We start from the raw sequence: 24,956 nt of genomic DNA on the forward strand, positions 1-24,956 counted from the left end.
TTCAATCTGCTGGTTAAGAAAAGCAGAATACTTAGGTTGTTATAAAACTCATACTACTTTTTTGGGAGAGAAGGTAATTAATGCAGGTGAGAGGAATGAAATGTTCCTGCTGTTATGGCTGGGTATGATGGAAATTCTAAGTTCAAGACCTTGTGCCAAGTTATGTGCCTTGCTAATGTGACAAAAGTCAGGAAAATTTATAAACTGGAATAAAATATCCCCAAACATATGTAACTTCAACAGTTTAAGTAACTTTTGTAAATCTCCTAAATGTTTACCATGGATGGGTTCATAAGGAAGTACGAGGCTAGCTGCCCATGTGGGTCATTTTAAGCCAAGCTAAATTTCCTTTCAAAGGTAAGGATCCAACCCTGTACCTTGCATCTGAGGCAAACACCTTAACCATTATGCCAACCTGCCCCCCCCCCCAGCTAGCAATGTCATTTCTTTGACAAGAAAGGTTAGATACAACTCTATTACTGTCCTCCTTTGATCAACTTAAACTGTAAAAACTTTGTCAGACACATGTAGGTCCTGTAAATATTTGTAAAAACTGAAAATAATTCTTGCAGCAATCACCTTCAGCCTCTACAGCCTCAGTTACTTAATTTGTCTAACTCTAAATCCCCCAATTCCATAATGCCCACATCTCCTCTTCATCCCTGACTTAAGTTACTAACATGTGCTACTAACACATACTGCTACTGTCCTGTTTGTGCTGTGCTAATGCTGTAGCTCACCATTGCAAATGCAATATCTGTGTTGTCAATCGCAATACATTTACTATATCATAAGCACCGCTATCTTTGATGATATGAATAATTTATACACTGTACCATTGCTTTGTAGATCATTGATAGTATCAACATTTTCATAAACACTCTACTGGACAAGGACATACCTAGAAAGAGTCATTTAACCAGTGTGCTTATCCAGTAATCAAATGTCATACTGCAAATAATGAATCAAAAATACAGGCATTTAAACAATAAAATAATTTGATGTTGATTTGCTTGTTTTAACACATTTTTATTTATATTTTGCAGTTTATCTTGTCTCTTCTAATGTTCTCTTATTCTGCAGGAAATATGCAAATCCGAACATGTCAAGGGTAACTTGCTGTCTATCCACACCCATGAACTGCATGTGAATATTATTAACGAATTGAAGCAGCTCAATAACATTGAGCATGAAGTCTGGATTGGGGCCACAAAAGGCAGATTTGTAAGTACAAGTTACTAGCTACATTACTGATTTTACTTCTGAATTCTGTCATTCTGTCTTCTGCACACAATCTGTCTCTGAGCTGCAGTGAGGAATGAGTTTCAGCTCAACTTTAGCTTCTCACAATTACATTGTTTCAGCCCATGAATGGCATAACAAAAACAAAGTAATACAAATGCAACATAGTGAAATCATGAAACAGCATGAAAAGTGTAAACTTAAATAAACAATGTTATATAATACAATAGCAAGTGCAAGATAAAGTAATGAAACTTGGAACAATTTAAAAAGAGTAAACAGACAAACAATGTAATAGAGTAAAATATCAATTGTATAAGATTTATTTATTTTATTTTATTTATTTCCGGTTTGATGACCGGGGATGTCCACTGGGCTCAGAGAGCCCATTTTCAGTGGAGGCCCGGGGAGAAAAGCTCCATGTTACAAAGTTTAGATACAGACACAATATTATTAATGAACAATTTACAATTATGTTTCATGTAGAGAGCAGGTGTAATGTCTTAGGTACATGTTACCTTTAGATACAGACACAATAGTATTAATGAACAATTTACAATTATGTTTCATGTAGAGAGCAGGTGTAATGTCTTAGGTACATGTTACCTTTAGATACAGGCACAATATTATTAATGAACAATTTACAATTATGTTTCATGTAGAGAGCAGGTGTAATGTCTTAGGTACATGTTACCTTTAGATACAGACACAATATTATTAATGAACAATTTACAATTATGTTTTGTGTAGAGAGCAGGTGTAACTTCTTGGGTACATATTACCTTTAGATACAGATACAACATTATTAATGAACAATGTACAATTATGTTTCATGTAGAGAGCAGGTGTAACTTCTTAGGTACATGTTACCTTTAGATACAGACACAATATTATTAATGAACAATTTGCAATTATGTTTCATGTAGAGAGCAGGTGTAATTTCTTAGGTACATGTTACCTTTAGATACAGACACAATATTATTAATGAACAATTTACAGTTACATTTCATGTTAGAGAGCAGGTGTAGATTCTTAGGTACATGTTACCTTTAGATACAGACACAATATTGTTGATGAACAATTTACAGTTACATTTCATGTTAGAGAGCAGGTGTAGATTCTTAGGTACATGTTACCTTTAGATACAGACACAATATTATTAATGAACAATTTACAGTTACATTTCATGTTAGAGAGCAGGTGTAATTTCTTAGGTACATGTTACCTTTAGATACAGACACAATATTATTAATGAACAATTTACAATTATGTTTCATGTAGAGAGCAGGTGTAACTTCTTAGGTACATGTTATCTTTAGATACAGACACAATATTATTAATGAACAATTTACAGTTACATTTCATGCTAGAGAGCAGGTGTAACTTCTTGGGTACATGTTACTTTTAGACACAGACACAATATTAATGAACAATTTACAATTACCTTTCATGTTAGAGAGCAGGTGTAAAGGTGTAAGATAAAGCAGAAAAATGAAAAACATACATTCTTGTTGAAGATGATGCATTCTATACATGAAAAATAAACTGTCATTAGACCCCTAACTGGGAAAAGCCGAAAGACACAACAACGTCCTTATAAGAATTTTTTTCTAAAAAATATTGAAAAATACTCACATATCCTTTTAATAAAGTAGGTTTAAGCAACCTTTTTCTTGTTTTATACAAATTTAGACATATATTACAAGCCACTGATGGTATTAGTGGTGACAGTATGCAGACTATATAAGTAAAACATATTAATATACCAAAAAAGCTGGTATTGATGGGGCAAACTGTCAGATATTGTTTTATTTCTTATAACACTCAATAATCATGCTTTGGGGTGTACAGTCTCTAGAATCATAGAAGGACACTTCCCTTTATACTAGTTCTTTCTGTTCAATTTATTAAGTTTTTCACTTAGTAGCACACACGTTCTGTTACTTTCTTACATTCAGCACTATTCTGTTACAACATTGCAAAACATAACTAATTCAGAACACAGAACTGCTACTGCATTCTGATAAATGACTGAATCTTCCACTGATGTGTGATTATAAACATTGTATTCTTTGTGTTTTTACAGTCCTAAAAGCACACACACATGCCCATGCATGCTTGCATACATACACATTCACCCACACAAAAACACGCATTCACCTATTTTCTAAAACCATCTTTGTACTATCATAGCATCTTTCCCTAATAGCATACCAGGAGCTTCCTTCTGTAATAACAGGTAACTTTCACAAAGAAAGGGAGCTCGAAATCCAGCCCCCCAGTGCCTGGAGATCTGAATCTTTGTAAATATTTAAAACCTTTGGTTAAATATTGGAATATGGCCAAGAATGTCTACGAGGAGCTACATGAATATAAATAAGTGAAAAAAACATTTAAAGGTGAACAGAGGTCAGTGGGTAACAAATAAATTTATTAATAAGATTAACAAGTAAGTAAAACAACAGTCAGGAAGCTAAGAGGCAATAAAATGGGTGAGGATAATATATATATATATATATATATATATATATATATATATATATATATATATATATATATATATATATGGGTGAGGATAATATATATATATATATATATATATATATATATATATATATATATATATATATATACATACTACTGGAGTACTTTCTGCAGCTTTAAACCATGTCTCAGTAATGGCACAGATGTCTATATTCTCCAGAGTGAGGAGAGCTTGGAGGGTGTGGAGTTTCTTGTTAAGGCTCCTAGCATAGTTTCCTTTTGGTTTTATTTGCTATGTTGGGAAGTTTGTCAATTTGGTATTGCCTAAAAAAAACTCTAAGGGGTGGATAAAGTTTTCGCCAATATCAAGAAGCCCCAGGGGACAAGAGCAGGCCATCCTTGGCAAAAAAACATGGTCTGTTAACCATGTCCTTCCATGCTGACAAATAGTGAATCCCTCTTGACTGACACCAGAAACAAAACCAATTGTTAAAGTTAATCATTTTTTATTCATACTGTGGCATCATCACTGGTGAAGGCAGAATGCTGCTTAATGCAAGGCAGGTACCTATCTGAGACACATAATTAGACGGATCCATAATGTCTGTTTTCATAAAGTCCATTAAGGTATGTCTCAGTTCATGTACATCCACATGGATTATGATAGAATCATAACGGTACCTCTGGTACATTGGAGTGTGCGTGATCCTTATGATTCTTGGCTCCACATAAGTAACTAACCGTTATATTCTCCTTGTCCAGTCTTGTGAGTGGGACATCTGTGTTTGTTGCACAATGGAGTCCCCTGTAATAATCTAGGTAATTTGTTTTTTTTTTACATTACGGGTTTTATTCTAGGGGGTCCATTGGGTATAAGTATATATGTGGTGTTTGGGATTGTTTTGGTTTGTGCTTTAAAGATTGCTGAGGATAGGCATTGCCATTTATAAGCTTAGGAGGTCTATGAGGTTTGGGACGATTGCTTTTTAGTGCTTCAGCATAAGATGGTCTATGTATGTGGTGAATATCTGTGGTAGATGTAGTGTGTGTGTGTGTGTGTGTGTGTGTGTGTGTGTGTGTGTGTGTGTGTGTGTGTGTGTGTGTGGTGTGTTTATGTGTTTCTGTGTTCTTTACAACCTTGTATGTAAGTAAGATTTTTGCCTTTAAGGAAATTGTGTCTGTACATTTGTGACATATCATGTTAATTTCTTTAATGATTAAAAAGTTGTCTGAGAATGAGACACTTGTTACATTTTCTCAGGATGTTCATGTCTACCAAGCCAGCTACAGAGACATTGCATATTCATGTTGTCTGGACATCTATTAAGATGAGCTATTATCATCTGAGAACTGGGGTATACAGAGGTTTCTTAGGGTGATCACTAGGGTTAGGGACTAGTTGCATAGTGCTAATATATGGTACTAGTGCTGTTAGAGGCACAAGTTTGCAGCTCTAAGCTTAACTCTGTGCAATGCCTCATTAGGTTACAAGTCGCAGTCCTAATACTAGTTTTATATGTAAACGTTACTGTCTAAACATTTGTGTCTGTACAGAGCACTGCTAACAGCTCCACTCAAACAAGTCTAATTTATAGAAAAAGAAATTAAAGTGAAATCGAACTCCTGAGCCCTCTGGCCAATAAATAACTACAGACCACCCTCCCAAACCTAGGAACCCCACTCGGCCTTCCTGAGAACACTGGAAAATATGAAGGTCCCTCCAAACACCATTATATTGGTCGACTTCAACTACCCAAACATAGACTGGGAGCATTACTCTAGCTCCAACACCCTAGCCCAAAGGTTCCTAGAATTTATAAACTCAAATGCTATGGAACAACTTGTTACCACTCCCACAAGAGGGGAAAACATACTGGACCTGATCATCACCAACATGGGGACTCTATGCTCCAGACCAGAAATGTATCCCTCACTGGTAAGATCAGACCATAAACTAATCTCACTGGATATTCACATCGTGACCCCACCTCCTGCCCAGAAAACCACAGTGAAAAACTTCTCTAAAACAAATTTTCACACTCCTCAAAACCGAGGTGGAATCCTTCAAAGCCCCCGGGCCTGTGGAAAATACGACCCAGACCGCAGAATCCTTTATAAATGCATTCTATGAATACCTTCAGGAATGCATGGATCATGCAATCCCAAATAAAACCAAGACCCAATACTCCAAAGGCAGACGTCCTGTCTGGTGGACCCCAGCCATAAACAAACTATACAATAGAAGGAGGAAGCTACTAAATGATAGAGAAAAATCCCAAAAAGGGAAGGCATCTCTGATCAGTATTAGCAAAAAACTACGGGCACTCATAAAATCATCTAAGGCCAGCTTCGAGAGAAGAATTGCACAGAACACTAAGGATAATCACAAGGCTTTCTTTAGTTATGTTAGGAACCTGGGTGGGAATTCCCAGATATGCTCGGAATTAGTCCAAAATGACAAAAAATACACTGAACCCACAGACATTGCCAACATCCTAGCTGACAGGTTCAGTGCAAACTCCCCCCCCCACTCCCCACCAAAAGGGCAAATTTCTATCCCAGTAGAGTGCTGCCCCCCTGACATCTCAGATGCTCAGGTAAGAGCCGCCCTCTCCAAAGCAAAAAATGCAGCATCAATGGGACCAGACGGTGTCCCGGGCTGCATCCTACATGAACTCCAAGAAGAGCTAAACCCAAACATAAAACTACTGTTCAATCTCAGCCTTACTACAGGATATGTACCCAAAGAGTGGCATACAGCAACAGTGGTCCCTCTCCACAAAGGTGGTGCCTCAACGGATCCTGGAAACTATCTCCCCATAAACCTGACTAGCTTGGTCTGCAAAGCTATGAAAAGGATCATCATGGACCTCATAAATAAAGATATTGGGGACCTACAGACACTGGATCCTACCCAGTTTGGCTTTGTTAAGGGCAGATCCTGCCTCTTAAACCTGGCTGATTTCTTTGAAACAGTCACCAAGGCCATTGATGAGGGGAAGGTGGTCCACACAGCCTACCTGGACCTCGCAAAAGCTTTTGATACAATACCCCACTTGGGCATTATAGATAAGCTCACCAGCTTAAATATAAACCCCTATGTCACTAGATGGGTTGCAAACTGGCTCAAGGACAGAACCCACATGGTTAGAATTGCTGGAGCCATGTCAGACTCCAAACCAGTTACAAGTGGCATCCCACAAGGCTCAGTCCTGGGACCTCTCTTGTTCGGTATATATTTCTCAGAGGTACAGGCCAACACGGAAGGACTGTGGCTGACCAAGTTCGCAGATGACTGCAAACTGGGCACCATAATTGACTCTCCAGCGGACACAAGCCTCCTCCAAAAGGGCCTCATAGAAACAGGCAACTGGTGCCAGAGACATGGCCTCAAGCTAAACGCCAAAAAATGTATAGTCATCCCCTTTGGCAAAAACAAAGTGCCCACAAATTACCACATAGGTGGTAATCCATTAAGTACAGAAGAAGTAATTAGGTACCTGGGGACCCAAGTTGATAGCAGTCTCTCATTTGACAACCACGTGGCCAAAGTGGTTAGAAAAACATTTTATATAGCTAGCCCACCTAATCATGAAGGGATTCACATCTAGATCAGGGGAGGTCATCGTGCCTCTTTACTCATCCCTCATCAGGCCCATAATTGAGTACAATGCCCCTTTTGGGATGTACCTTACCAGACACCTGCAGCAACTGGAAAGACCCCAAAAGTACCTCACCAAGAGGATCAAAGGGCTCAAACAGATGCCATATGCTGCCCGGTTAAAGAAACTCCAGCTCTACTCAGTGGCATACCGCCTGTTCAGGGGCGATCTGAAATAAATAGGACATGCTGGAGGGACAGATTCGTAACCCAGAGGCTCCCTTCACTCTGGAATAAAATCCCCGTCCAGGTTAGGCAGAGTCCCTCATTGACTCTCTTCAAGAAGAATCTTGATGAGTGAATGGGAGATCATAGGTTTAACCCGAGTATCACTTCTGTGTCACTGTTAGACAGAGGCACAGTATACTAACCTCGAAAAAGGGCATAGCAAAATTAATTTAAAATGGGTGGCGAAAGCCAAACACATTCTGGCTAGGCTTATAAATGCCCTAGGGCAGATAGCCTAGTATGAACCTATGAACCTATAACTACACTTTCAGCCCTTCTGGAGTGCTTCCGAGAAAGACCAAGCAAACATCTCCTGCCACAAGATGGATAACCTTAATTCTGACAATGTAAAGGCAAAACAAAAAAGGACCCTCCAATGCAATACAACAACAAACTTATTTCCTTGTAAAAGTGTTCCTCTGCAAGGTGATTACAAGGGAAAAAAACCTCATGTAACAGTCTGGCAATTAGACTAAAAACTGCAGATGTAAATTAAAGTGCATAAAAAACTTAATCCATTCTTAGCCTGCAGTTTTAAATAATATAGCACAGCACTAACTGCACTATAAAATACTTACCTCAAAAGCCCCAAAAGTCTAATTTATCACAAAATCCAAGAAACAGCTAGTTTTTGTAGAACTAGTGAGCTTGCAGAAAAAGCTCTACTCAATAAACCCTTAATCAATTAGCGTATCCCAAAAAAGTAATTAAAAGCATTATTTATTTATTTATTTATATTTGTTTATCATGAAAGTCAGTCTGGGCACATGTGCCCTTTTTCAGTGGAGGCATGGGGAGAAAAGCTCCAAGCATTATTTAAACCTAAACCTAAAAGTAAACAGTAGATAAATTAAATATGTTGGAGTCTTGTTTGTGTAATACATTAATTACATTGTACTACAGAATTAATTTGGTTTATGATTCATAGCTTTATCAAAAATTCATAATTTCAAAAACAGCAATTTAGGCTGAACAGCATTAAGAAATGCTGATTCCTCCAAATATGACATATAGGCCTTTTGACCAACACGTTTCTAAATTTTTCTTAAAAGTTTCCAAGCTCTTAGATTGCTTGACGTTAAAAGGATGTCATTCCATAGTTTTGTAATTCTAACACAAAAATGCTGAGACCTTATTGGAGAATTTCCCATTTTCATTATAACCTGCATATTTTATGTGTATGCATTTTAACGCAGGTATTAATCTTTAAACTGAACATGATTTGCATAACTGGATCATAAAAAATTTCATATGCTAAGATTAATTTAGCCCGAATATATCTAGAACACACTCTAAATCATTTTAATGTCTCACATGACGATCCATATCCCATGTTCTTCAGCTTTGTAATTTCTTTGAAAATTTCCTCTGATGTCCCTCCTGCTTTCTCAGCTGTCCTCCTGTATAGGCACAGAAATAATTATTATATTCCAGGAGAGTCTGATATATGTTTTGAATACTAGGGTTAATGTACTTTCATCCCTTGTTAACAGTTTTCTTAACAGATAGCCCATATGTTTAGTAGCTTTGGCTACTATGAGCTCAGAATGAAATTTAAAAGAAAATTTTGAAGTAATCAGTGTTCCTAAGTCTTTATATCCCTTGAGTTCCTCCAGTTAAAAAGTCATCAAGTAAAATGGTTAATAATTTTATTTGAAAAAAACAAAAAATGAAGCACTACTGTTGTGAGTCCCAAACACTCTTATTGTTTCAGAAAATTAAGCACTTTCGTCAATCCACTTTGACTTCATCAGAATTACCTTGATTTACAGCACAAGAAGAACATGCGGCTGAAGTTTTTTGAAGAAGCAAACAAAAGTGGTTTGCAAAGAAATTCTAACTTCTGTTAGAAAAGACTGGCAGGAAACTTCACACCTTTTCCTGAACGTACACCCTTGGGTGCCTCACCTAGTAAGCGCCAGTCTCCTTAGGTGACGGGTGACTCAAAGAACATAAGAGAGCTGCTTCAGAAGCACTACTTGAAGTTCAAGTCACGCAGCGCAAGGTCAGGATCAGCTGCTGTGGACACAAACTTCGAAAAAGTCAAACTGCTTTTGTTTGCTTCTTCAAAAAACTTCAGCTGCATTCTTCTTGTGCTGTAAATCCAGGTAATTCTGATGAAGTCAAAGTGGATTGACGAAAGCGCTTAATTTTATCTAACAATAAAAGAGTGTTTGGGACTCGCAACAGTAGTGCTTCATTTTTTGGTTTATTTGTTTCTTCAGAGCACTATTGCACCACTTTCGCTTTGGTTTACAATTTTATTTGAAAAAAAAAAAAAAAACAACTTTGCACTTGTCTATACTAAATGACAACCCTATGTTCTTTGTCAAGTCACTAAGTTTATATAATCATTTAGCTCATCTACATCAGAAGGGTTTCATAAATCCAGTTTTACAATCATTAGCATACTTTGATGCACAATATTTTTGTTTTTTTTTTCCTAAGCAAATGTTGATAACACCAGATTAAATAAGGCAGGGCCTAACACAGATTTCTGAGGAATGCCAGCCTTTACATTTAGATAATTACAGTGAACAGTTTGACTCTTGAAGCTCTTTTTTCTATCGAGCAACCAGTTTCCAATCCACCTGGTAATGTATCATTTTATTTTATAATCACTTAAACACTTCACAATAATCACATGTGGTGGGCTTCACATGTGGTGGGCTATCAAAAGTCTTGGATAAATCCAAAACGTTTGCACCAGGAGACAAACTCAGATCAAGAGATTCTGCTATATAATCATAAAATTTAGCTAAGTTGCTCAGGGTTGATTTTCATTTAGTGAAACCGTGCTGATCAATATCTAGCGTATCTATACTATTCTTGGAATCAGTCAGAAGGTCCAATAAGCATCTCTCAAAACACTTTCCAGTTACTGAAATTAAACTAATTGGCCTGTAGTTTTGCAACTGGTCTCACTTTGCTTTCTTAGAAAGAGGAGATACACATGATAGTTTCCATGATTACACAACAAATAACTCAGATAGGCAATCATTCTTTGAATTGTGCAATAAAGCCAAAAAGCATATAAAATTAGACAAATCCCTCTACTATAAATCCACCCTAAACTCTACCAACCACAACCCTAAGCAATTCTGGTCCACTATTAACAATATCCTCCAACCAGGGAAGGTTGATACCCCCCAGCCGTCCATTCCCCCCCTCCTCCAGTAGTATTGCTGAATCCTTCAACAAACATTTCACTGAAACTATAACATCTCTAAACAAACACTTCCCTACAACAGCCCCCCCAACACCTAACCCTAAACCACCCACTTCTCTTTTCTTCTTCACCTCAGTACCTACCTCCAACATAAAAAAGACTATTGTCAAAACTTAAACCCACCAAACTCGCAGCTGACAACCTCCCCTCTGAATAATTGAAAATTGCATCTGATACACTAGCCTACCCAATTTCATTTCTAATCAACCATTCCATAACAGAAGGCTATGTTTCTTCAATATGGAAAATATCCCACATCATTGCCCACCACAAAGGCACCCCCTCCACTGACCTTTCCAATTACCGCCGCATTGCTGTCCTTTCCCCTCTCTCCAAGATACTTGAAAAATGTATCAACATCCAAGTCTCCAACTACCTCCTAGCTAATAATCTCCTCTCCAAAACCCAACATACTTTCAGGCCATATCACAGCACTACCTCCGCTCTGCTCTCCTTCACCAACACTATACTTCATCACAAAAACAATGGCCTCTTCTCTTCTGCCATATTTCTAGATCTCTCAAAGGTCTTTGACGTGGTATATCATGAGCTACTACTCTCTACTCTTCCAACCTCTCCTTCTCACAACCAGCTTGCAACTCATTCCACAGCTATCTACACAGACGCCAGCAATCAGTAATCTGGGACAATAACATATCACCTCACCTCCCAGTTACTCTTGGAGTTCCCCAAGGGTCTATCCTTGGCCCTCTGCTATTCTCACTTTTCAGTAACAACCTACATACTGCCACCACACAAGCATCTCTTATACAGTAAGCAGAAAGCAGATGACTCTACTCTCATCTGCTCTGCCCCCTCTCTCCCAAAACTACAACAAATCACACAGGAATCATTCTCTTCTGTAGAAAGCTGGCTATCCAATGCTCAGCTCCTACTCAACCCAAGTAAGACAAAACTCCTGTTCCAACCTTTCAAAGTCACCCAAAACAACCCCCACTTCAACATTCTTGCAAAAGACAATACCATCATCTCTCCATCAGAACACACAAAATTACTTGGTGTGGAAATAGACAACAAACTTAGATTTGACACCCACATATCTCTCACAATAAAAAAAGTTCACAAGAAACTTGGTGCATTATATTGAAGCCGCCAAATACTAACCAAGGCGACTAGAATCTCCATAGCCAATTCCCAGCTAATCCCCACCCTACTCTATGCAGCTTCCATACTTACCAACCTTAAACAGACAGACCTACACAAGCTGGATGCTTGTTGCAACAAAATTGCTATATTTGCCACTGGAACCTCTTACCACAGCTGTCATTGTATCTCCCTTAAAGAACTAAACTGGCTAGAACTCCCACAACTCCTTCACTTTAATCAACTCACCCTCGCTCATAAACTTATTAACCACCCCCTTAACATCCCTTCCCTTCAAACCCTTCTCCAACCCTATCATCCCACTAGGCCCCTAAGATCAAGCAACAAAAATCAACTCACTGTTTTCAAACCCAAAACCTCAGCAGGAGAAGCCATATTTTCATGTACCATATCTAAACTTTGGAACAATCTTCCACCCTCAATAACTACTCTACCTTCCAGCAGCCTTTTCAAGACTGCACTCAAATTCCACTTAAGTTTGCACTGGCTTTGTCCTTGTTCTAATCCAAACTAACACCCCCACCCTTACACCCCCCACCTAGACTCTTAACCCAGCTATACTACCACCACTACTAACCACAGTCAGAAATAGCTAGTTGTCTTTACATACTTTAACATCTTGTCTGATAACTTTGTTACTAATATTATAAACCACAAGAAACTATCTTAACTTGCAACATTTTATGTATATACTGTTGATAATCAATATCTTGTTATTGTATTAAAGCCAACAACCTGTAATGTTGTTACTATTGCTGCAACTTTGTATCTCTATTTATCATGTACATGATGTGGAGATTTTCTCCCCAGGCATCCACTGAAAAAGGACCTGCGTTAAGGCGGAATTTCCCGGTAAACAAATGTAAAAAAATAAATAAATGATTTTCCAATGGTTTATGATTTATTTATTTTATTTTACATTTCTTTACTGGGAAAGTCTGACTGGGTCAGTATTGGGCATTTTCAGCCGAGGCCCGGGGAGAAGAGCTCCATACAGACACAAAAGATGTAAAAGTATACAAAATATGCAAGAGATACGAGAATACAAAAAATACAATAAAGACATAGCAAATGTATTTATTTTTATTTAACATTTGTAAACTGGGAAAGTCCGATTAGGGCAAAGCCTATTTTCAGGAGAGGCTCAGGGAGAAATGTTCCAGACACATGTCTTTAGAATGTGGATGAAATCCACACAAATACAGGGAGGACATGCATACTTCACACAAAAGGTATCCCAGCCAAGAATCGAATCAGAGAACCTCTTGCTGTGAGGTGAAAACATTAATCTCTGCATCACTGTCCTGCCCAAATGAAAGCATTAAATATTAAAGATAATACATATTAAAAATAAAGAAATCAACTTTGTAAATATTATTTAGGACACAGTCCACAATACCCAACTAGTTCTTGAATCCAAAAAGTAAATTGTAATCCACACAGTAGAAATGTAAGGATCCAAGGACAGCAGATACTTCAAGTAAAACTTTCCTTTAATATAGGACAACTAAGGACAAAGACATAAGTGCTTTCGTAGTGGTGCTACTTTATCAAATGTATAACATAAACTGAAAAACATCAAACATTTATATAATGGTTACTACATCACATGAGTAAATCAATTACTACTAAAAGGTATATACATTCTAAAAAGTCATATAATATTTTAAAAATTTTTTGAAAATACATAAATACAATTTGTCTTATATAAAAAACCTAATAAAGTCATCTCCTTTTAATAGGTCAATACATATACAAAAACAATATGTTTAAAGTAATAATATGAAAAAAGCATAAAAAGTTTAAAAACAACTTTTTTTTATTTTTTATTTAGGCTTCTAGCCTTCAATTTAGGTTTAATAGCTACTGTTTGTTTTTACTGTTTGTAAATATTGTAAAGTGCATCCACATTTACTTAAACGTATGTATGTAAAATGTTTTTCACACCTAATACATGAGTGTTTGCTCAAATTAAACTGTATAACCCATAAGACCACCCAAAATGAATTTTGTTGACTATGTGTGTCATTGAATGTACTTATTTTTAATTGTACTATATATAATGTATGTTTTTCACTTTTGTATCTTTGTATCTAAACTGTATAATGTATCTTGGAGCTTTTCTCCCTGGGCCTCCACTGAAAATGGGTCATTTTGGCCCAGTGGACTTCCCCGGGAATCAAATTGGAAATAAAATAAATAAAAAATATTACAGTTAATGTAGGTGTAAGTATACTCTTCAATAGCCTATAGATGCTATAGCTTTTAACTTTGAAAAGGCAGCATGTATAACTGATTCTGATATATTTGGACAAGAATCTGTCACTAAATTACATTACCAGTCACCCATGGTAGTCTATCCAATGTTAGTGTATTTATTTATTTTATTTTACATTTGTTGACCGGGAGAGTCACCAATAAGGAAATGATGACTTGTTATTCTTTCTTCTCACTGAGGAATAAACACAAGCCTGCAGATATTCTTCAGTAATGTGGTATCCATAGCAACTGTCTATAAACACAAGCCTGCAGCTATTCTTCAGTAATGTGGTATCCATAGCAACTGTCTATAAACACAGGCCTGCAGATATTCTTCAGTAATGTGGTATCCATAGCAACTGTCTATAAACACAAGCCTGCAGATGTTCTTCAGTAATGTGGTATCCATAGCAACTGTCTATAAACACAAGCCTGCAGATGTTCTTCAGTAATGTGGTATCCATAGCAACCGTCTATAAACACAAGCCTGCAGATATTCTTCAGTAATGTGGTATCCATAGCAACCGTCTATAAACACAAGCCTGCAGATATTCTTCAGTAATGTGGTATCCATAGCAACCGTCTATAAACACAAGCCTGCAGATATTCTTCAGTAATGTGGTATCCATAGCAACTGTCTATAAACACAAGCCTGCAGATATTCTTCAGTAATGTGGTATCCATAGCAACCGTCTATAAACACAAGCCTGCAGATATTCTTCAGTAATGTGGTATCCATAGCAACCGTCTATAAACACAAGCCTGCAGATATTCTTCAGTAATGTGGTATCTATAGCAACTGTCTAAACTCTGTGTCTGGGTTGACAAATCAGCCTTCATTAACTGCAAAGATACATTTTGTAAGGCACCTTCATCACATCATATTTCAGTCACTGCAATATGGAACGGGTTGCTGTATCTAATACAAAAGATACAGAACAGTAGTCAGATGTACCCAGAAGAGAAAGTAACTTTAAAGAAGCTACCTTTTGGAGTACATTAGTGATAATAAGATCCAGTGTGCTATTTCCTTTATTATTAAACTTAATTTCTTGAATCACCCCATGCAAATGCAAAATATTAATAAATTCCTTGTGAAGATATGAGATGCCACTTAGTATATTCCAATCATTTCCGGGGTGGTTAGAATCCCACTAAGTAGCATTTCATCCTTTTTTATTCAGACAGTTGTCCAGATTCTTTAGATATTTTCATTGAAGATTGTACACCACAGACAATTCCCTTAGCCAATTATTAAACGTTAGCTTTTGTGCACGTGTAGGCATTCACAGAGGATAAAGGAATGATTTCACTCAACATAAACCATGCTCCCTTTGTTTTCAAAGCCTCTATTATATCCAACAGGTATTCTTTCATATATTTTAGTGGTGTAAACCTTAAATCATTAAATCCAACATGTAGTACATACAAGTTATAGTTTGGCTTATCACGTGTACTTGTTTCCCAAAGCTATACTTCAAAGTTTTTTATTTATCTCACACTAGATCTACACGTATTCCAAATATACAGTTATACATATTTACCTTATAGACTAAAAGGTGTTTATCCATAAATGCAAATTTCATTGTATAGGTAGCAACTAGGCATGCAGTCCATGAACTTCCATTGAGGACCCCAGTCCAAATTTAGCAGAGCACTGTTTGGCTGAATGACTTGGTTATAGTAGGCAAATGGAGGTTGACTGAATCAAACCATAAACTACAGCAAAACAGCACATAGGCTTAGTGATCTACTCTACCTGTAAGGGTTAACAGGTATCTTTCTACCGCATATCTGTCCTATGTTTTATTATAAATGTCTGTGGACATTAACATACTAATTGCTGATGATGTAGAGACTAATATGAACCTTGTAATTAATGGTAAAACTTAAAATATGACCAAAAAGAACTACAAAGAAGATAAAACCGGGAAGATGTGCAATAACAGTCTGCTTGTTAACGTATGAAAACTAAACCAGGAATCATGTTGAAAATTCTGTTACAGTGGTGTCTTTTTGGGATACATATCAGGTGCATATAGATCTAAATTGGTAGATGATCCTTAAGTGAGTCTGAGAGTGAGACTGTCAGTGTTGGTCACTTTATCTCAGTGCACAAAGTTTCTTCAGCAAAATGTCTGCATTCCTACCATGATTATAGGACTAAAAAACACATGTACCCATGTCAGAGATGTGACTACAGACCTACGTACTAAATATGAGGCTAATACTTCTGCAATATTATATATATATATATATATATATATATATATATATATATATATATATATATATCTTTCTCTATATCTATGTATATCTATCTATCTATCTATATATATATATATATATATATATATATATATATATTTCTCTATATCTATGTATATATATATATATATATATATATATTATTTTATATAACTCAAAACTATCTACAAAGACAGATTAGAACATAAAAGTAAAAAACCTTTATTCGCAAACAAACTTAGAAACTTGCTAACTACTTTAGTTAATCACTAAAAATGCAACAGAACAGTAATTTGGTTTTCAATTAGTCTTTATACATTAATGGCAAAGAAGCCTTATGCTTCAGAGATTACATGTATGTTCAAGTTAATGTTAATAAATATTACATCAACATTTGTGCGCTTTCATTCATTTCATGGTTACAGGTCAAACTTCTTCAGAAATGTGACTCAAGTTGTAAGAATACAGAGTTTTTTAGAACAGGTGGGTGTGTGAAGCTAGGGATTGCTTGCATCACTTCTTCCATTTTAATGGGCACCTTATATTAAGGTTTCCATTGAGAACTGGGGCCATGTCTGCTTTACGCTTAATTTGCTACCACAGTTCCCTTATCTCTAGCAAGGTGTTGTAGTCCCAAAAAACTTGTCCAGGCATTCCAATACTAGGAATTTGAACTGAAAGTTGTTTATGAGGGTAAAAGTGTACATAGCTAGGACATTATTTGCCTCTCTGTTTCTTATAGCCTGTCTATGTTCCTTTATTCTGTCACTGAGTTTTGCCTATATAGAAGGAATTGCAGGAGGAACAGATAGCTAAGTAAATCAGGTTCATGGAGTGGCAGTTTTAGGAGCTATTTACAGAAACAGTACTGTTTCTGTTAGAAAGCCTGTATTCAGAGCACTCAAGGATGTAGGAGCAGCAGCAGTTACCATGTTTCTTCATGCCTCTGGGATGTGGGGCATGGTTAATGATCGCAGTGTCTCTTTACTCTAACAAAGTTTTCATGGAGCTGGTCTTTTGGTAGCACAAATGAGGGACTTCTCCTAGCACTCACCCCAGTTATTGTTTGTCTGTAATAGTTATGATCCCTCTAAGACTCTTAGTGTCTTAGTGTCTCTTGAGATAGGAAGGGGGAATCTGAGGGTGAGTTCCTTCACTTGTTTGGGTTTCATGGTGAATCCTGCTTTTAGGATAGGGGGGGAATTTAGAGTATCTGTAAGAGTGGATTTCTTTTTCTACTGTCTCCAGTAGGTATCAAATGTAATGCCTTTCTAGAAAAAGCTGGTTTAGTATCTGGCTTTCATTGAGGAAGGATTTGTCCTTGCTGTCTAGTTTGCTAAGTCTAATGTACTGGCCCCTGACATAAATACTTTTCATGAAGGGAGGTTGCTGGCTGTTGTAGTCCAAGTAGTTGTTCTTAAATGCCTCTTTCTTATAAATGTTGGAAGTGAACTTCCTGAAGGGGGGTCTAGGGTCAGGGAGATGTCCAGGATCTGCACCACATGCCTGTTGCCAGACAGTGCAAAATCCAAGAAAGGAATGCTTTCTTTCATGGCCGTTATGAAATCTTTGAGTTCAGTTTCTGTGCCTTGCCACAGAAAAAAAAGATATCATCTATTTATCTGTTATATAGGCATACTTTCTCAAAACCTTTTTGGTGTTTAAATATAATACTCTCCTAGGTGGAGAGCACCAGATTCACATATGCGTAGGCCATTTTGGCTCCCACAGCTACTTCTTTTTGCTGGTGTAATATTTCACCATTGATAGTAAAAAAATATTGTGTGGAACAATACTGATCAGCTCACGTATGTGACTGATTACCTGTCTGCTTAAGGTAGTGCGTTTTCTCAGGTAATTAGCTGTGATGGTGATGCCTTCTTTGTGAGGGATGTTATAGTATAATAGCACTACATCCAGGGGGACCAATTTTTGATCTCTGTTGGAGACTTGTTACTGCTGTAGTTGGTTGAGGCATTGCCAAGAATCCCTTAGATGCAACTCAGAGTTCTGTACTATTATTCAGGTGGAAGTCTGTGAACTGAGAAATGTTTTCTGTTTTTGTTCTTTTAGAAGAAACTCTATGTCTGAAGGGAGGGTGGGTCTTACTCTTCTAGGTCTTGAGTACCCCGAATAACTTCCCTAAGCTTGGGTTGTACACCATTAGGAAGTCACATGCTTGATCTGTGATATTTTCTTGCTGCAAAATCTCCAATAGCTGTACATCTATAGCTAGAAATCCATCTATCACTTTTTGTTTAGAACAGGTTTCATAATAGTTGTCATTTTCTAACTCCTACCTCATTTGCTTAATGTATTCGGCCTGTTCCATTATAACAATGCCTGCCTCCTTCTCTGCTTTCATAACTCTAATGTTGTTGTCTTTCTTAAGTTCCTCTAATGCTGCTTCTTCTTTGGGTTTCAGATTGTGCCATTTGGTGGGAGGGCTTCTGCTTAAACTATCCATGAAATCCCTTTCACACACCCAAGAGAACACATTTAATGTACTGTTAAGCATAGCATTGTATGTACTTCCCTTTGTAGGTTCATAGGTTCATAGGTAGATACTAGGCTATCAGCCCAAGGGCCTATGCAAGCCTAGCCAACAAGGTACCCTAGCTTACGCCACCTAAGAAAGTTATTTTCCTGTGCCACTGATGAGCAGAGACACAGAAGTGATCCCCATGGTGTATTTCCTATTTCCCATCCACTCATCAAGACTTTTCTTGAAGAGTGCTAATGAAGAACTTTGCTTGACATAGATAGGTAGTCTGTTCCAGAGTATGGCAAGTCTCTGGGATAGGAATCTATCACTCCAGCATGTCCTGTTTATTGTGGTGACAAGGTTTTGGTCCCTAGAGCATGTAGCTCAGAGGGATTGGGATTTCTTTATTTGTAGCATGTCCAACAGCTCTGGGGTTGACATAACTTTATATGTTAGGCAGAGATCACCTCTGAGTAGGCAATATGCTACAGAGTAAAGCTGGAGTTCTTTGAGGCGGTCAGTGTAGGGCATTTGTTTGAGTCCAGTAATTCTCTTTGTGAGGTACTTATGTGGCCTTTCCAGCTGCTGCAGATGTCTTGTGAGGTATATTCCTTTATCAACATGCTAATATCATTTACTGTGTTTGTATTAACATCTGAATCATTGTCATTACAATTCTATTTCATCATGCATTAAGACTTTTAAGTTCGGTTTCCTAATGTACACTTTTAAGTCTAGCAATGTCTGTAATGCTGACCCTTTGGACAGGTATGAAATTAAGTCCTTTTTTAAGGAGACCAGTGGTTCCATCATTGAAAACTTTTTTAGTTAAATTAAACACTGAAAAGGCTGGGAGGGGGGAAAATTCCCTAGTCTTAATGTTGTTTCCTCGGTCTGCCTCGTGGCCTTCCCTCCATGGTTTTCTGGGGTTGAGCTTTACCTCTTGGCCTGCTTGGTGGGTGGGATAAAAAATAATTCCCTTGGATATTTATGCAAGGGTCATTAGAGGCATTATTGGCATTAACATTAACATTTGAGTTAGTGCTCAGGTTTCCTCCTGGCCTTGTGATAGTCTTGGTTTGGAGGGTGATTGCTTCTCTTGGTGTCAGTGGTATCTTGTATTTGTTGTTGATGGGCTTCTGGAATGTCTTTGGGTGGCTTAGAGGATTCCATGCTGATTGGCATTGTTCTGCATTGTTTGTGAGTCCTCGATGCAGCTTGGTGTGGGTCGTAGGGGCTCAGTGTGCTTTAATGCCAATCCATGGGTGTCTGGAAGCTTTAAAGTGACTTGGATTGAATTTGAGCTGGTCCTGAGCAGGCAAAATATCATCTTTTTTTTAACCTGTTGGTTTAAGTTTCCTGTATTAATTTAGGTCTCTAAGGAGCCTTTTCTTTTTCCTTAGAGTGAGGGTTGGTACATGCCTGCTAAGCCTGAGATCTATGCTATCCCAAACTGATTTGAAGGTACCAAAGTGTGGGCACCTTGTTAGTGTATCATACAAGGATCTGATCTCTTTCTTAATGTTGTTGTTGTTGTTTGTTTTTTGGCTTTTAGGGGTCGCCACAGCGGAACTCCGGTCCGCTAATAATTGGCAATTGTTATGAAACGCTGAGGTGCCAGCTTGACGCCCAACCTTCAACGAAGGCACACCCATTTACACACGCATGTCTTTCGAATGCTACCCAACTGCGGGGAGGACATGCAGACTCCACACAGAAGGCACTCCCAAGCCAAGCTGAGAATCAAATGGGAGAACCTCTTGCTGTGAGGTAACAACGCTACCGCCGTACCATCGCAACATATCTGATCTCTTACTTAATGCTGTAATTAAATCAAAAGGTGCTTTAACAAAGTATTAGTTTAAGGGTGTCCACACCCAACAAAGTATTAGTTTAAGGATGAGCACACTTATGCAACCAGCATATTGTACATTTTTTATTTTTTATATTTTTCCCCTAACAGATTTGTTTGTTTTTCAATTGAATTGTACAGCTTATAGGTCACTTTAATGGTGGGAAAAGTTTTGAAATGATTTATTGTATTGGGTTGGGAGGGTGGCCTAATGGTTAAGGTGTTTGCCTTACAAACACAAGGTGTAGGGTTTGTGTCTCACAAGGGATAATTGGCTAGGCTTAAAATGGCTCACAATGGCAGTTAGCTTAGTACTAATCTATGAACCTATGAATCTATGAACCTATTGCGGTCTCATGTTTTTATATCACAAAAACGTGGCATTTTAACAGGGGTATGTAAACTTTTTATATCCACTGTACATCTCTTGCATACTGCATTTGTTTCTTTGAGGACTAAATGGTTGTCAGTGAATATTATACAACTGATATGTTGTCTGACTATACCTGTATCTACTAAAATGGCTTCAGAAAAATTGGGAAAGTGCTTATCCATTATATTGGGTCCTTTGTTGGGTGACAACAAGGATGCACAGCTTGAGGGGTTAATAGTGGGCTGATTAAAAGTGACTTCAGGGTTAAGGATGAGACTAGGCTACATAATACTGAAGTCAAGGGACAGTGCTCGTCAACACGCAAACTGTTGCTTTGTGCTCCTCAACACGCAAACTGCTGCTCTGTGCTACGTAACACGCAAACTGCTGCTCTGTGCTACACAACATGCAAACTGCTGCTCTGTGCTACGCAACATGCAAACTGCTGCTCTGTGCTTCTCAACATGCAAACTGCTGCTCTGTGCTCCTCAACATGCAAACTGCTGCTGTGTGCTACGAAACACGCAAACTGCTGCTCTGTGCTATGCAACACGCAAACTGCTGCTCTGTGCTCCTCAATATGCAAATTGCTGGTCTGTGCTACGCAGCACAAAAACTGCTGCTCTGTGCTATGCAACATGCAAACTGCTGCTCTGTGCTACGCAACATGCAAACTGCTGCTCTGTGCTATGCAACACGCAAACTACTGCTCTGTGCTACACAACATGCAAACTGCTGCTCTGTGCTATGCAACATGCAAACTGCTGCTCTGTGCTCCTCAACATGAAAACTGCTGCTCTGTGCTCCTCAACATGCAAACTGCTGCTCTGTGCTGCTCAACATGCAAACTGCTGTTCTGTGCCCCTCAACATGCAAACTGCTGCTCTGTGCTCCTCAACATGCACACTACTGATCTATGCTACGCAACACACAAACTGCTGCTCTGTGCTACGCAACACGCAAACTGCTGCTCTGTGCAACACAACATGCAAACTGCTGCTCTGTGCTATGCAACACGCAAACTACTGCTCTGTGCTACACAACATGCAAACTGCTGCTCTGTGCTATGCAACACACAAACTGCTGCTCTGTGCTCTTCAATGTGCAAACTGCTGCTCTGTGCTCCTCAACATGCAAACTGCTGCTCTGTGCTCCTCAACATGCAGACTGCTGCTGTGTGCTACGCAACATGCAAACTGCTGCTCTGTGCTCTTCAACATGCAAACTGCTGCTCTGTGCTCCTCAACATGCAAACTGCTGCTCTGTGCTATGCAACACGCAAACTGCTGCTCTGTGCTATGCAACACGCAAACTGCTACTCTGTGCTCCTCAGCATGCAAACTACTGCTCTGTGCTACACAACGTGCAAACTACTGCTCTGTGCTACACAACATGCAAACTACTGCTCTGTGCTACGCAACATGCAAACTGCTGCTCTGTGCTATGCAACACACAAACTGCTGCTCTGTGCTCCTCAACATGCAAACTGCTGCTTTGTGCTGCTCAACGTGCAAACTGCTGCTCTGTGCTATGCAACATGCAAACTGCTGCTCTGTGCTACACAACGTGCAAACTACTGCTCTGTGCTACGCAACATGCAAACTGCTGCTCTGTGCTACGCAACACGCAAACTGCTGCTCTGTGCTATGCAACATGCAAACTACTGCTCTGTGCTACGCAACATGCAAACTGCTGCTCTGTGCTCCTCAATATGCAAACTGTTGCTCTGTGCTCCTCAACATGCAAACTGCTGCTCTGTGCTATGCAAAATGCAAACTGCTGCTCTGTGCTATGCAACATGCAAACTGCTGCTCTGTGCTACACAATGTGCAAACTACTGCTCTGTGCTAAGCAACACGAAAACTGCTGCTCTGTGCTCATCAACATGCAAACTGCTGCTCTGTGCTACGCAACATGCAAACTGCTGCTCTGTGCTACACAGTGTGCAAACTACTGCTCTGTGCTACGCAACACACAAACTGCTGGTCTGTACTCATCAACATGCAAACTGCTGCTCTGTGCTCCTCAACATGCAAACTGCTGCTCTGTGCTATGCAACATGCAAACTACTGCTCTGTGCTATGCAACACACAAACTGCTGCTCTGTGCTATGCAACATGCAAACTGCTGCTCTGTGCTCCTCAACATGCAAACTACTGCTCTGTGCTATGCAACATGCAAACTGCTGCTCTGTGCTATGCAACACACAAACTACTGCTCTGTGCTCCTCAATATGCAAGCTGCTGCTCTGTGCTACTCAACATGCAAACTGCTGCTTTGTGCTACGCAACATGCAAACTGCTGCTCTGTGCTACACAACTTGCAAACTGCTGCTCTGTGCTCCTCAACATGCAAACTGCTGCTCTGTGCTCCTCAACATGCAGACTGCTGCTCTGTGCTACGCAACACGCAAACTGCTGCTCTGTGCTCTTCAACGTGCAAACTGCTGCTCTGTGCTCCTCAACATGCAAACTGCTGCTCTGTGCTATGCAACATGCAAACTGCTGCTCTGTGCTATGCAACACGCAAACTGCTACTCTGTGCTCCTCAGCATGCAAACTACTGCTCTGTGCTACACAACGTGCAAACTACTGCTCTGTGCTACACAACATGCAAACTACTGCTCTGTGCTACGCAACATGCAAACTGCTGCTCTGTGCTATGCAACACGCAAACTGCTGATCTGTGCTCCTCAACATGCAAATTGCTGCTTTGTGCTGCTCAACGTGCAAACTGCTGCTCTGTGCTACACAACATGCAAACTGCTGCTCTGTGCTACACAACGTGCAAACTACTGCTCTGTGCTACGCAACATGCAAACTGCTGCTCTGTGCTACGCAACACGCAAACTGCCGCTCTGTGCTACGCAACCTGCAAACTGCTGCTCTGTGCTACACAACGTGCAAACTACTGCTCTGTGCTATGCAACATGCAAACTGCTGCTCTGTGCTCCTCAATATGCAAACTGTTGCTCTGTGCTCCTCAACATGCAAACTGCTGCTCTGTGCTACGCAAAATGCAAACTGCTGCTCTGTGCTATGCAACATGCAAACTGCTGCTCTGTGCTACACAATGTGCAAACTACTGCTCTGTGCTACGCAACATGAAAACTGCTGCTCTGTGCTCATCAACATGCAAACTGCTGCTCTGTGCTCCTCAACATGCAAACTGCTGCTCTGTGCTCCTCAACATGCAAACTGCTGCTCTGTGCTACGCAACATGCAAACTGCTGCTCTGTGCTACACAATGTGCAAACTACTGCTCTGCGCTACGCAACACACAAACTGCTGGTCTGTACTCATCAACATGCAAACTGCTGCTCTGTGCTCCTCAACATGCAAACTGCTGCTCTGTGCTATGCAACATGCAAACTACTGCTCTGTGCTATGCAACACACAAACTGCTGCTCTGTGCTATGCAACATGCAAACTGCTGCTCTGTGCTCCTCAACATGCAAACTACTGCTCTGTGCTATGCAACATGCAAACTGCTGCTCTGTGCTATGCAACACACAAACCACTGCTCTGTGCTCCTCAATATGCAAGCTGCTGCTCTGTGCTACTCAACATGCAAACTGCTGCTTTGTGCTACGCAACATGCAAACTGCTGCTCTGTGCTACACAACTTATTACCTTGATACGGCACTCTTGTCATAGATAGTACCCCAAAAAGGCAACCCCCAATTTCTCGGTCACCCACGTCCCCCGGAATCTTTTTTTAAAGTTTTTTGTCTATCCTTCTAGCATGTCGAGGGATCAGTTGCTAGTGTCC

General features: G+C 39.1%; 1 protein-coding gene across 1 annotated transcript in view; it reads left to right on the forward strand.

Moving 5' to 3' along the window:
* Positions 1 to 24,956, forward strand: part of LOC122803313 (galactose-specific lectin nattectin-like) — a 171,082-nt gene that overhangs the window by 101,117 nt on the left and 45,009 nt on the right. The window contains exon 4 of the mRNA XM_044072880.1: positions 1,084 to 1,224. Coding sequence (XP_043928815.1) covers positions 1,084 to 1,224 — 141 coding nt within the window. The remainder of the gene's footprint in view (positions 1 to 1,083; positions 1,225 to 24,956) is intronic.

This window comes from Protopterus annectens, chromosome 5.part1, assembly GCF_019279795.1.
Source record: "Protopterus annectens isolate FY-2018-M chromosome 5.part1, PAN1.0, whole genome shotgun sequence".
In the NCBI taxonomy this organism is placed as follows: Eukaryota; Metazoa; Chordata; order Ceratodontiformes; family Protopteridae; genus Protopterus; species Protopterus annectens.